This window comes from Anarhichas minor, unplaced genomic scaffold, assembly GCF_050575085.1.
Source record: "Anarhichas minor isolate MPS153535 unplaced genomic scaffold, ASM5057508v1 ptg000007l, whole genome shotgun sequence".
Taxonomy (NCBI): Eukaryota; Metazoa; Chordata; class Actinopteri; order Perciformes; family Anarhichadidae; genus Anarhichas; species Anarhichas minor.
In genome coordinates this window covers 4907510-4920110 of record NW_027466453.1, presented here as the reverse complement: position 1 = coordinate 4920110, position 12601 = coordinate 4907510, and the positions used below count along the sequence as shown (strand labels likewise).

The 12601-nt window shown below is 43.1% G+C and overlaps 2 protein-coding genes across 2 annotated transcripts; both read left to right on the top strand.

Annotated features, from left to right (window-relative positions):
- Positions 1–236: 236 nt before the first annotated feature.
- trappc5 (trafficking protein particle complex subunit 5) lies at positions 237–3644 on the top strand. Its single transcript, XM_076083236.1, has 3 exons — positions 237–357; positions 1228–1542; positions 1623–3644. Exons 2-3 carry the CDS (start codon positions 1273–1275, stop codon positions 1917–1919), a joined length of 567 nt encoding a protein of 188 aa, XP_075939351.1. The 5' UTR covers positions 237–357; positions 1228–1272; the 3' UTR covers positions 1920–3644.
- A 59-nt stretch (positions 3645–3703) lies between these two features.
- mcoln1b (mucolipin TRP cation channel 1b) lies at positions 3704–11501 on the top strand. The gene is made up of 13 exons (XM_076083212.1): positions 3704–3992; positions 4824–5044; positions 5174–5335; positions 6863–7019; positions 7547–7628; positions 7733–7829; positions 8025–8124; positions 8220–8326; positions 9356–9505; positions 9592–9693; positions 9808–9930; positions 11030–11236; positions 11362–11501. Exons 1-13 carry the CDS (start codon positions 3950–3952, stop codon positions 11494–11496), a joined length of 1686 nt encoding a protein of 561 aa, XP_075939327.1. The 5' UTR covers positions 3704–3949; the 3' UTR covers positions 11497–11501.
- Positions 11502–12601: the final 1100 nt, after the last annotated feature.

Sequence of the window (12601 nt, the reverse complement as noted above, 5' to 3'; positions counted from 1 at the left end):
CCTCTGCTGATCAGTGGACACCTTGTCAATTAAACAACTAAATCAGTATAAATATAATGTAGGTGTATGAGGTCATTATAAGACATGGGTGGAGCTTGTGAATAGTTAGAAATAAAATGCACATGAGACAAACAAATATATAAACTATTTAACTGTTTTACATACACTATAGCCAAAACATACTCTATATTTTCACTATATAGTAAATGTTCGTCTTTGTTTGTGCAGTGACGCTCCCGTACACTAGGTGGCGGAGTGCAATTTATATCCTGGTTGCAGTTTGAGACCATTCAAAAAGTAAAAGAAGAAGAAAAAGACGGAAGCTGCTGTACAGTCGCTCGTCTAATCTGCAACAAGGTTTGTGTATCTTTAAAGAAATAAATATTATTTATAACAAGTTATCTACTCTGTGTTTGTGTTTTTAAAATGTGTGTGTGTCCTCTGCTGGAAGGGCTCGCGTGCAGTTATTTAAACAGGAAGTACCAGCTAGCATGTTTGGCTAAAGTAGCTAACAGCTAACGTTATTGGTGATCAGCTGTTTGTTGTGTTTACGAGGCTTAAACGGGGCATTAGTGGATCACAGCGGGTAGGTCAGACAGCCTGGATTGACGAAAGGTTAAATAATGTTTCGCTTGTATTTGTTGCGATTGGAAAACTCGATGAGCACGAGCTACACGCTTTCCTCATTCTAGTGAGTGGATGAAACCACCATGGAGAATGTGATGTGTGGAAGTGTAGTTATTGTAATGTAATTTATGGTAAATTAGTGAGTAAATTGACATTTTAGAGACTATTACGCTATTACAGCCCATTCATTAATCTAAAAGAGATCAAAACATTTGATGAATAAATAATGGAATATTGGTAAATTGCAGCAGCCCTGTTCAGTTTAGGTAGCCTACAGATCTGATATCTGTATGAAGGAGTTTTCCCCATGTGATGGATGTGGTGTTAAATGTGACGCCTGGGAGCCAGAGGCTCAAGTCACCATTGACTGCTTTTATTCATAATCCGGCTACAGGGCTACAGTTGGGAATCTTTACCATTGGTCATACTGTGCAGATTATTCTGCCAATACATGTAAATATTTGCTAGAGATCATGTTTTAATCCATAAAAAATCGCTTATCAACAGAAAAGCTCTTGGCTCAGTCCACATGTATCCAGTTTTTCCCTGTAGCTAACTACACTAACTTGTTATAAATTATCTACATACGTGTGTTGCTAGATACCGACCCGTGGCCGTGGACCGCCGCCACCCACCGACAGTAAAATGGACACGCGGTTCACTCGAGGCAAATCCAACATCTTGGAGCGACCCCTAACCCGGCCCAAGACCGAGGTCAGCGTGAGCGCGTTCGCCCTGCTGTTCTCCGAGATGGTCCAGTACTGTCAGAGCCGCGTGTACTCTGTGTCGGAGCTGCAGACGCGCCTCGCCGACATGGGCCAGAGCGTCGGAGCCAGCCTGCTGGACGTGCTGGTGCTGAGGGAGAAGAACGGCAAGAGGGAGACCAAAGTGCTGAACATGCTGCTCTTCATCAAGGCAAGCAAACGGAGAACACCGACGATGGTTTTAGAGTCGAGTAACTTTTAAACTAACTGTTTTTGTTTGTTTGTTTTTAGGTTAATGTCTGGAAGTCTTTGTTTGGGAAGGAGGCCGACAAGCTGGAGCAGGCCAACGACGACGACAAGACTTACTACATCATAGAAAAGGAGCCGCTCATCAACGCGTACATCTCCGTGCCCAAGGAGAACAGCAGCTTGAACTGCGCCGCCTTCACGGCGGGCGTCGTGGAGGCCATCCTCACGCACAGTGGCTTCCCCGCCAAGGTGACCGCCCACTGGCACAAGGGCACCACTCTGATGATCAAGTTCAACGAGTCTGTCATAGCCAGGGACAAGGCTCTGGATGGCAGATGAGGAAGACTGGAGAGAGCGGGAGGGAGGGGGGGGGAGTTATGCTGATCAATACAAGATAAAGTTAAATCATCCAGGTTCAGGCTGGTATTTGTTCCTGACTGAATTTCCTTGTGGTGACTTTATGAGACAGGAGGGACTTTATGGATGGATGACTGCACCGTGCTGAGCCACGGCTAGTTGGTTCAATCCTCCACGATTGTTGTTTTTTTGTGGATCATCTCGCTCCTGTTGTATCTCATGAAGTGACACAAATTGTTTACTCAAGATCACGTGAGCTTCAAGTCACATTTTTACAACACAGATGGTTCATAAAACTGAAAATATTAGATAATACTGTGACCACATCATAAAATAACTTAAATTTGGGCTGTGGGAATTTGTGATGGCTCTTTTATACTTTATATCGACCTAACACAAAGAAATACTCAACAGATTATTTGATAATGAAAGTCATTTTGATGTGCAGCCTTTGCCTCGTAGGATCAAAGTCAACCAACTGAACGGAGGCCAAATAATTAGAGAGTCCCTGGTTTATATAATGTTTATAAAGGTTAGTGTCGCAAGTTTTTTTTTTGGTCATTCCAGTTTAACAGCTGCGTGTTTCATCTCTGTAAAATAGATTCATAAGCGGGCCGTAGCTAGCATTGACGAACCTGAGGTCATATCTTCACCATTTTTATTTTAATATCTTATTATTTTATTTAGTGTATGCACTGATGTGTGGGTTATTATTATCATAGGGGAGTTTAAAATCTTAAACTAAAAACAAAATGTACACATGGTGTTTTATAAGCTGGATACAATATCTTTAGACTCGACATCTTGACAAATTTGAATACTTTCAAGCCAACAAAATAATAAGTGAATAAATGTTATCAGCATTACCACCCCCAGCATGTTGTTCCTGGCAGCATGACAAAGGCATTGAAACACCGTTTTGACCTCCGGTTGGGAAATTTACAGAAAGTGTAATCTATAGTCCCAACAGTCAACTCCATAAATATAATGTGAAAAATCCAAATAATTAATGAATGACCGAACTTAGTGGTTTCGGAGGAGGAGGGGGGGGTGTATTGTTAGGACCGGGGCATCCTGCTGACCAAGAGGCTAAAATACATTACCAAGTTACCAGAATGTGTCAAGTTGGATTGCAGCTGGGGAATTTTTCCATTTCCTGTCTGTCTCTATACTGTCCCAAAAAAACAGGACATTTGACATTTAGGGAATATGCTTATTTGTATGTCCTAAGAAATATTGCATGTTAGATGAGAAGATTGATACCACTATTGTTTCTGTACAGTCTGAAGCTGCTGCCAGTTAGCTTAGCTTAGCACAAGGACTGGAAACGGCTAGCCTGGCTCTGTCCTTAGGTAACAAAATCCGCCTGTCATCGCCTCAAGAGCTCCCTAATTAAAATGTAACATCTTGTTTGTTTATCCGTTCCAAAAAAAAAGTGTAAAATCAACATTTGGTTTTACTGGGGGGACACGTGCCAGGCTAGCTGTTCCCCCTCTATGCTAAGCTAAGCGGCTGCGAGTGGTATTTATCTTAACAGACATGAGTGATGTCAAAAATGTCGAACTATAGTTTCAGGTAGGGGTTGTGTTGGGGGTCTCATGACCTCAGTTCGCCTACAAGCCGGTCTACGGCCCTGCTCGTAATGCTTCCTTCTGCTTATTGTGTATTTGTCTGTTAACCGTCAATAAAACTGTAGTCATTACCACACACATGTATAACGTATGTTGACATGGTATCTGCCTGGAAAGTTTGACAGGACGAATGATGAGAGCACGTCATGCTTTTTTCCAAGAGGCTTCGGCGCAGACGTCACGTGGCGGAGTCACGTGGTTACCAGGAAGCTGCGCTGTGTTTACCTTATGTGTCATCCCAAACACTGCGACGGCGAGCATCCTTTTTCAGGCGTGATGAACTCCGACAAGCTTAAATGTTATATCTATGAATTCTCTCGCTGATCGATATCCGTGCCGATAATGTCCTCCATCTCCCCCGTGTGATCGTTCGACACCACCATGGGATCTCCGAGCTACACCTGCATCCACGACGGGGCCACAGGTCTGTCGGAACACCTTTCTCTGTCTCTGGCGCCAGTTTGTCAGTGTTTCTTTTTTCCTTAGTGCTGCAAAAAGGCACACGTGTCCGTTTATTCCCGTGGCGTCTATTGCGCCAAGATGTGACCGATATCGGGTCTTGCATTGGAAATGTTTCATATAAACCTTAAATAGATCCTCCTGCTACATCACTTTGTACCGAGCAGGTCCCGGCTAAAGCGACACGCTCAAGGTCGTGCCATTCACACAATGAGTGGTTTTACAGACACAAGTGAGTCCACCGGTTTGTCGCGAGGAACATACTTGCCAGCCTGTTAAGCCGGTGGCACACTGTTTACTGACTGGAGGGAGGCAGTTTGGGAAAAAAATAACCCCGATGATGTCATCATCTTGAAACCTAAAAATATGAAAGAAGTGGGCATGCAGGAGACAGATTATTTGCACCATTTATTGTTTTTAGTCAATCGAACATCAGTGCAAAATGCAACACAATTTACTAAAAAAAATATTAACATTATTATTCAGGGTACTAAAATTAAAAAAAAGGACCAACTGTTTGACATTTTTGCTTGAAAAATGAATCGATCATCAAAATAGTTGCAGATTGATTTTCTGCCGATCAGCTGATGGTTTATTCAAATAACTTGCTAATTACAGGAAATCTTTTTTGAGATTGATTCATAACAGGGTCCAAAAACCACGACATGTCAGCCTCTTCTGCTTCAATCTGGTCCCCACCCACACACACACACACTTTATGAAAATGCTACACCAGATCACTCGAGTGCCCCTTCAATATTTTGTTAACGCCGATCATGATCTGTGTTTCCTCCAGAGAAGGACAGGCTCCTCTCCTCCATGGCCAACTATGGGAGCCCTCGTCCCACTTCTCTGGAGGGCTCCGAGGCCCCTCACAAGCAGGAGGAGGAGGAGGAGGCCCTGAGGAGGAAGCTCAAGTACTTCTTCATGAGCCCTTGTGACAAGTATCACGCCAAAGGACGCAAGCCTTTCAAACTGGGCCTGCAGCTGCTCAAGATCATCATCGTGACTGTGCAGGTGGATACATCTTTGTGCTGTGATTTGATTACATCAGAACATGATTAATTAATGTGATCAGTTAGGTCACAACTACTGATTTTTTTTCTGCGGTCGCCCGTTTGTTTCGTCCCTGCCTCTGCGTCTCAGTTGGTGCTGTTCGGGCTGAGCAACCAGATGGTGGTGACATTCAAAGAGGAGAACACGGCCACGTTCAAGCACCTTTTCCTGAAGGGTTATCAGGACGGAGCTCCGCAGGCCGTCCACACGCAGGAGGAGCTGTACAGCCGCATCCACTTTGCCGTAGAGCAGGTAACAATAGCTATAATGAGTAATCTGTGTACTGCCTTTTTAAAGGGCGGATTCACCCAAAATAACAAAAATAACAACAAAAAAACACATTTTCTCTGGCCATGCAAATAGTTCTGGAGTTAATTTTCAACAGCAACACGTTTCATTTACACCACATACTTCCCGTTGAACAGTTTATGAATGCAGACTTACCACTGCTGAAACTCGCACAAAAAAATGGCAAAAAGAGACCAAACCTCTCGTAGCCTCATAGACTTCGACTTATAGACAAATAGTCCACAGCCATGCTAGCAGCTAGCACAGCAGTGCTTTGAGCTAAATACTGTTAGCATGCTAACATGCTCTAAATGAGGCGCTCTCAACCCTTTCGTGACTTAAGCAGCACTTCTGATTGTTGAAAAAAAAAAATACATCAGGAAAAAAATCCATAAATTGATACAAAAAGGAAGGAAAACTAAAGTGTGTTGTGCCACTGTTAGCTGCTTACCCTCACTCACCGCTGCCTGCCGTTGTGAATCCAAGTTCAATGTGTTCAGGCTCATATTTTGTCACAACACGCTCTGGAGTTTTTATTTTGCGCAGGGTTGTCTCCCACTTTACTTTTTTATTTTAAAAACTGACCCATTTCACTGCAGCTGAGTGAACGTTAGCTAGCTGAACAGTGGTTTGTCTCTAAACTGATCAATGTGTCTTGATTGGCGCGGTGATATTCAAACTTACCTGGTCATTGAAATTATGGTTTTTTGAATTACCATGTCATTGTATTTTATTATTTATGCGAATTCTGCATTCAGCAGTACCTCCGCAGCCCATTAGATGGCGCTCTGAGGCCCACCAGTAGGCCCCCGACACAGTGATTTAGAATAGCTGCTCTAAATGACAATGCTAACATGCGGATGTTTAGCATGCATAATATTTACCATGTTCACTATATCCGTTTAGCTTGTTAGCATAACAACACGCGCTAACTAGCACCAAACACAAAATACAGCTGAGGCTGATGGGAATGACACATAGAACCTTTTTACCTAACCTTTGCTGAGAATGAGCCCTTGCTATCTACATAGGGAGAGGGTCCTCTTCACGGAGTCCACCATGTTGGACCGCCATGTTTCTACATTAGCCCAGAACTGACAAACCAAACTCTAGAGAGGGCCTTTCATGATTTTACGTTTCCTAAAGGTCTCCATAGTTCTTTAAAGGGAGGGATGAACGGAGGGGTATTCAGTTCTTTGCAATCTGCAACCTCACCACTAGATGTCACTAAATCCTGCATACTTCTCCTTTAAATGTAATTTAGCTACACTGAGGGCACCACAGAAGAACTTCACTACCACTGCATTGGGGTGGATGCCGAAACATCCCAAAATCTGGAGGATCAAATATCAAATGAAAACTATTACTACCACAAGAGATGAGGAAGAAAACGTGTTTTTAATTTTTTTTATTTGCATGAACGGACTCTTTAACATTTGGTTCAGATATGATACCCGAGAAATAATTCTCTGCTTGTCTTTTCCCCCTCAGTACATGGCTCTACCTCAGATCTCACTGGGGCGGTATGCATACGTGTTGGGCGTCGGCGTAAAAGGGAGTGCGCTCTCCCTCTGCCAGAGGTACTACAGGAGGGGCACCATCGACCCCGTCAACGACACCTTTGACATTGATCCCCATGTCGACACCGGTAGGCGATGACCTTCATCTCTCAGATTGTCTCTCCTCAGTGTACGTTAAGTTTGTCTCTGGGTAACAGTCAGCCTTGTTATTTACTCAGTTCCAGTATTTTCTTGACCCTCAAGGAAATGACTGTCAGTGAGTCATTGTGCTGCTGCTCCACATATGTCAAGAGGTTGCCCTGCAACTGTGCCCTAGTTTAAAAGGCTTGAAAATAGTTCCTATCGCCAAACCCCCCCCCCCCTTCCCCGCAACACCAAGGCTTTTTTTCCCACATACTTCAGAATCAACAGGCCTTGTCCCTGCCTTGGGAAAGGAGTTATTTGCATACAGCTGCTGATTTGGCAGAGATGGCTTTTGGCAACGCGTGATAAATCTTGTGGCGAAAATAAAGCAAGACAAGTAGAAATCTCCAAGGGGGACGATGCAGCATTTGAAATGCTATGAGGAAGTGTGGTTCGTGCTTGGAAAAAAAGACGGTTCAAAGAATTCCTCATGTGGTATTCTTGTAGTTCCTCTAATGTGTTTTTTTTCCAGAATGCATTGGACTGAATCCACTGACTGACAATTTCGCTCCAGGAAACAGTGACTACAGGAATTTCACTCTCAAGATTTACAAGTCAGATGATCTTATTTTTATTTTTTTTTAACATTAGAAATAAATTTTGTTTTGATTTTTGTCCTTTATGGTGTGAAGTCTCACTGTCACATATTTGTGTCCAGGCTGATCAACGTCACGATTGACTTCCAGCTGAAGGCCATCAACATTCAGACGATTATAAACAATGAAATCCCTGACTGCTACACCTTTGCCATCACGGTGCGCTGTCTCTTCTATTATTCCTGTTTGAATAAGCGCCCGGCATCACAGCACAGGACGGATAGCAATGTGCAACTTGTTGCATTAAAATGAGGAAAAAATGTAGAGATGCAAGTTGAGATAAACCGATGGAGCTGTGGAAACATTGCCATGCCCACAGGCTGCATATTTACTCTGGTTCTTGTTTGCTGTCAGATTATCATGGATAACAAGGCGCACAGTGGCAAAGTTAAGATCAGTCTGCAGAACCAGGCCTCCATAAAGGAGTGCAAAGACCCCAACGTGTCTGGACACGGTGAGCCAACACTCGTCTCTCTTAATATTCAACTGTTTTATCTGTCATTTTGTAACCTCTTTCTGATCCCTCTCATTCGTCTCCTCTTCCGTTAGCGGAGAGCTACGCCCGGGAGTTCCTCGATGTGCTGGTAGCGTTCGTCTGCCTGCTGTCCCTGCTGCTGTGCGGGCGCTCCATCCTCAGAGGCATCGTCCTGCAACACGTGAGAAAGCGGACCAAGCGTTTGTGTGTTTATGGTGTAAAAAAACAAAATAGTTTTACTTTGGTCATCGGTGGAGCATCGGAGGTATCGGTGAGGTGAGGTGCCTGCGCAGGGACGGATAGACAATAAGGCGATACCCACCCCGACAACAGCCTGTTAGAATTTAGAGAAGTGTCCGCTGTCGTACCACCGAGCAGCTTCTCTCCTCGGGCTTCAAGGCTCCTCAAGTCATCCTCCGTACTCCGCCATAAAAATAGGTTTTGCTTTGTTGTGTTTTCGATAAATGAACCATGACAGTAACATTCAGCTCTTCTAAATACCATTGACATACACTTTTATAAATCTAGTTGGACTGTGCACAATATATTTTGTTCATTTACACACAAAAATTAAAGATGCTCCGTGGAGTTATCTTTAAAAAAAAAAGAAAAAATGGAATTTCATTCTTCATAAAAGATTTGCAGAGACATTAAATTAGCATTTGGAAACTAATATTGTTTACATCCACGTCTTCTGTCCTCTCTTTCCTAGCGCGTTGCTACGTTTCTTGATGTTGATCCTGTAATAATGTGAGACCTTTGGGAGGAATGTGTATCGCGTTGGCCTCGTGCAAACGACACAGGGACCCACTCATAAAAACGGTTGATCCATAGTGTTACTAGTGATCAGAAACTCAACAAGGTACCTTGAACTGGGAATTAGGGGATGCATCTTTTGAGCGCAACCTTTTTAGATATTAAGGCATTATTATTATATTTGATCACAAGAATGGCGACGATGCTGCAGTCTATTCAGCCCGGTCTCGCCAAATGATGCGTGAAAATTTGACATTTTTTGTCATTTTACGCCACCTAGTCTGCACTGACTTCATGGAAACAACGTGCTGTTAAACAGCGGGAAGGATATCTTGGTAAACCTGAATCATTGTTTATAATTAAAACGTCTTCTGTTTTTAATTCCTTTTGTCGATTTGAACAAAACATGGCGCAGCCTCTCATCTTTGTCATCACCTTCCATCTCCCTCACCAGGAGTACGTGCAGTTTTTCAAACGCAGTCTCGGCCGCAGCGTGAGCTGGGGAGAGAGAATGGAGTTCATCAACGGCTGGTACATTCTGCTCATCGTCAGCGACATGTTCACCATCATCGGCAGCTTCATCAAAATTGGGATCGAGTCCAAGGTAATGTGATATATTGTCACAGAAAAAGATTTTCTCTTGTTTTTGCTGAGTTTCTGGTCATAAATGACGTTGCTGTTGTGAAGCAGAATTTGTCGTCATATGACATGTGCGGGATCCTGCTGGGCACCTCCACTCTGCTGGTGTGGGTGGGAGTCATCCGCTACCTCAGCTTCTTTCAGAAATACAATGTAGGTGAAAGAAACGCACATTAAGCTCATCTTTTTTTTTTTTACCCTCTTTGTTTCCCTGAAGGGTAAACACATTTCACTCACTCATTCATTCACTCTCTCTGCGTCTCACAGATCTTGATCGTGACTCTGAGAGCTGCGTTTCCTAACGTGATCCGCTTCTGCTGTTGTGCAGCTGCCATTTACATGGGGTACTGCTTCTGTGGCTGGATTGTGCTGGGGCCCTATCACACCAAGGTACCGCGCGCACACACACACACACACTCTGCAGTGTCTCTAACCAGGAATGAGCAGGCATGAGTCATACGGACAGTCCGTCTCAACAGCCTAATTATCATAAAAGGCCCTCCAGCGTGTATCATCTTCGCAGCTGTGTATAATTAATGAGAAGAAAATTGACATTCATTAAATATGAATCATGACAACATTCGGTGGATAGATTGTTTTTGCTCAGTGTAATGTGGTCTGGCGGAAAGAGAGCATTTTCTACAAACCTCACATAAAGCAGCTAATAGATCAAACTTCACATAGGCACAAAATTAACAAATACAAGATTTTAATTGAAAAGGAGCAGCTCAACATCCACAGCCCTACAGAAATAAAGTTGAATTTCACGAAGATTGATGTCAAAATTGGTGGTTTCAGGCATTTCTAAGAAATTAAAGGGGTGCTCCAGTGATTTAGTATTGCACTTCCATGAAGTCAGGTGACTCACGAGAGACCGCTCGGCGAAAATATCCTGACTTTTAGCGCCTATTATGGGTCAATCTACATGTTAAAACTTAAAGTTTGAAGCCCAAGATAACCCCGATGACATCATCAGGGTAATTGTTTTATATGTTGGAAATCTCCTCCAAAGCAACAGAACACATATACATACATACACATATATATATATATATATATATATATATATATATATATATATATATATATATATATATATATATATATATATATATATATATATATATATATATATATATATATATATATATATATATATATATATATATATATATATATATATATATATATATATAAAAAACTCTTTTTACAGTCTGAGTAATGACGACTTAACTGAACTTCATATGTAGAATGGGAGTAAATCTTTTCAAGGAATAGTTTTACATTTTGGGAAATACACCTTTTTTGCTGTTTGCCAAAGTGTGAGATGAGAAGATCGATACCACTCCATTTTATGGAAGTGACACCCATCTTCTCAAAAAAATGTCGGAACGTTTCCTCTAAACGTCTTTCTTGAAATAAAGCTTTGTCCTCTTACTTGCGTGTACTTTCCTCATACAAACACTGCGTTTGTGTTGTCCGTGCACAGTTCCGCTCCCTGTCCACGGTGTCGGAGTGCCTGTTTTCTCTGATCAACGGGGACGACATGTTCGTGACGTTCCACGAGATGGAGAGGAGCGGCACGCTTGTGTGGATCTTCAGCCAGGTCTACCTTTACACCTTCATCTCCCTCTTCATCTACATGGTGCTGTCCCTCTTCATCGCGCTCATCACCGGAGCCTACGACACCATCATGGTACGGTTTCACTGGGTTACGCACTCGTTTCTTAACCCTTTTTATGTTGTTTTTTTAACATTGCTGTGAATCAGTGCTGAGATTGGTACGTAGGAAACGTTCAGCTTTACGTTGTCCTCCCACAGGCTCAAACACAGGAGCAGGTGCGAGTCAGCGATCTGCACACGTTCATTGTAGAGTGCACGGACACGCCCAGCTCTGGCAAATTCCGTGGGCCCGAGGGGTCGTCGTGCTCCTTCCTCTGCTGCTGTGAGTGGTGAGGAGGAGGAGGAGGAGGAGGAGGAGGAGGAGGAGGAGGATGCACAGAGGGAGTAAGCAGTGTGTGTGTGTGTGTGTGTACTATATAGCACTATATTTCCACTTTAGCTGTCTACAGTTGTGCTCCTTTTTCCCCAAACACCCAGCAGGGACGAGCCTTGAACAGACTGACCTTAGACCACGTTGTCCTCTATTAGAATTTTGCATTTAGAGTTGTACTCAAACAGTCACGAGCTCCATTACCTGCTTGGGCTTTTTGCACCGTATGAATATTTTATTGTCTCTTTCTGACATGTCAGTTTGTTGGGGCTTTGATGACCAGTAGACGCGTAATGCCAGTAAACGTATTCATCGCTGTAGACTGGACAACTAAGGGTCAACTAAGTAAGCTGGATGTGCATTTTGACTTGAATGATGCTCTTTTTAGTGTCCACATGTACCTAGGTTACAGGATTTTTTTATTTTTGCCACTTGATTATGTAAATACGTGTGTTTCCTCTGACTTGACATAGTAAAAGTACAATGGACTCAATAGAGGGAGAGGCAAGCTGAAAAAAAGAGGGGATCATAAACCGCAGCGTACGCATTAGCTCCTGTAACGTTTTCAGTCGAGGCTCTTCCTCCACTCCCCGTTTTCATTCTTTTTACACAAGAAAGGACGAGCCCTGCAGCCAACCAGTTAGTCATCAATATGTATGAACTGTTTCTGCTGTGAGCAATGCGCTGTGAGACGGAGCCTTCTCGCTGTTCGACTGCAGAGTGCTGTGCTGCACAATAACATTTCTACAGAAATCCAGGATGCAAACAACCTCAATGAGCTGCACGTTGTGCTAGACAATGCGGCCCCATAGAGAGGTGTGAAGTCCCGCTTATTCCGGTGTCCCCCGTGGGACCTTATTTTGTAAACAAATATGTACCATAGTCAACGGCAAGAGACAAATATTTGTTTGAGCCTGTTTGAATTGTGTCATGAGTTTGTCAATTCAAAATATAACTTTGCACGTCAAGAAACTTGCAGTTTTTCGTAGATTTGTCGTAGTATTGTTTAGTTTTGTGTGAAACCACATCTCTCGTCTCGCACGATGCACGTCACCAACACGGTCGTTA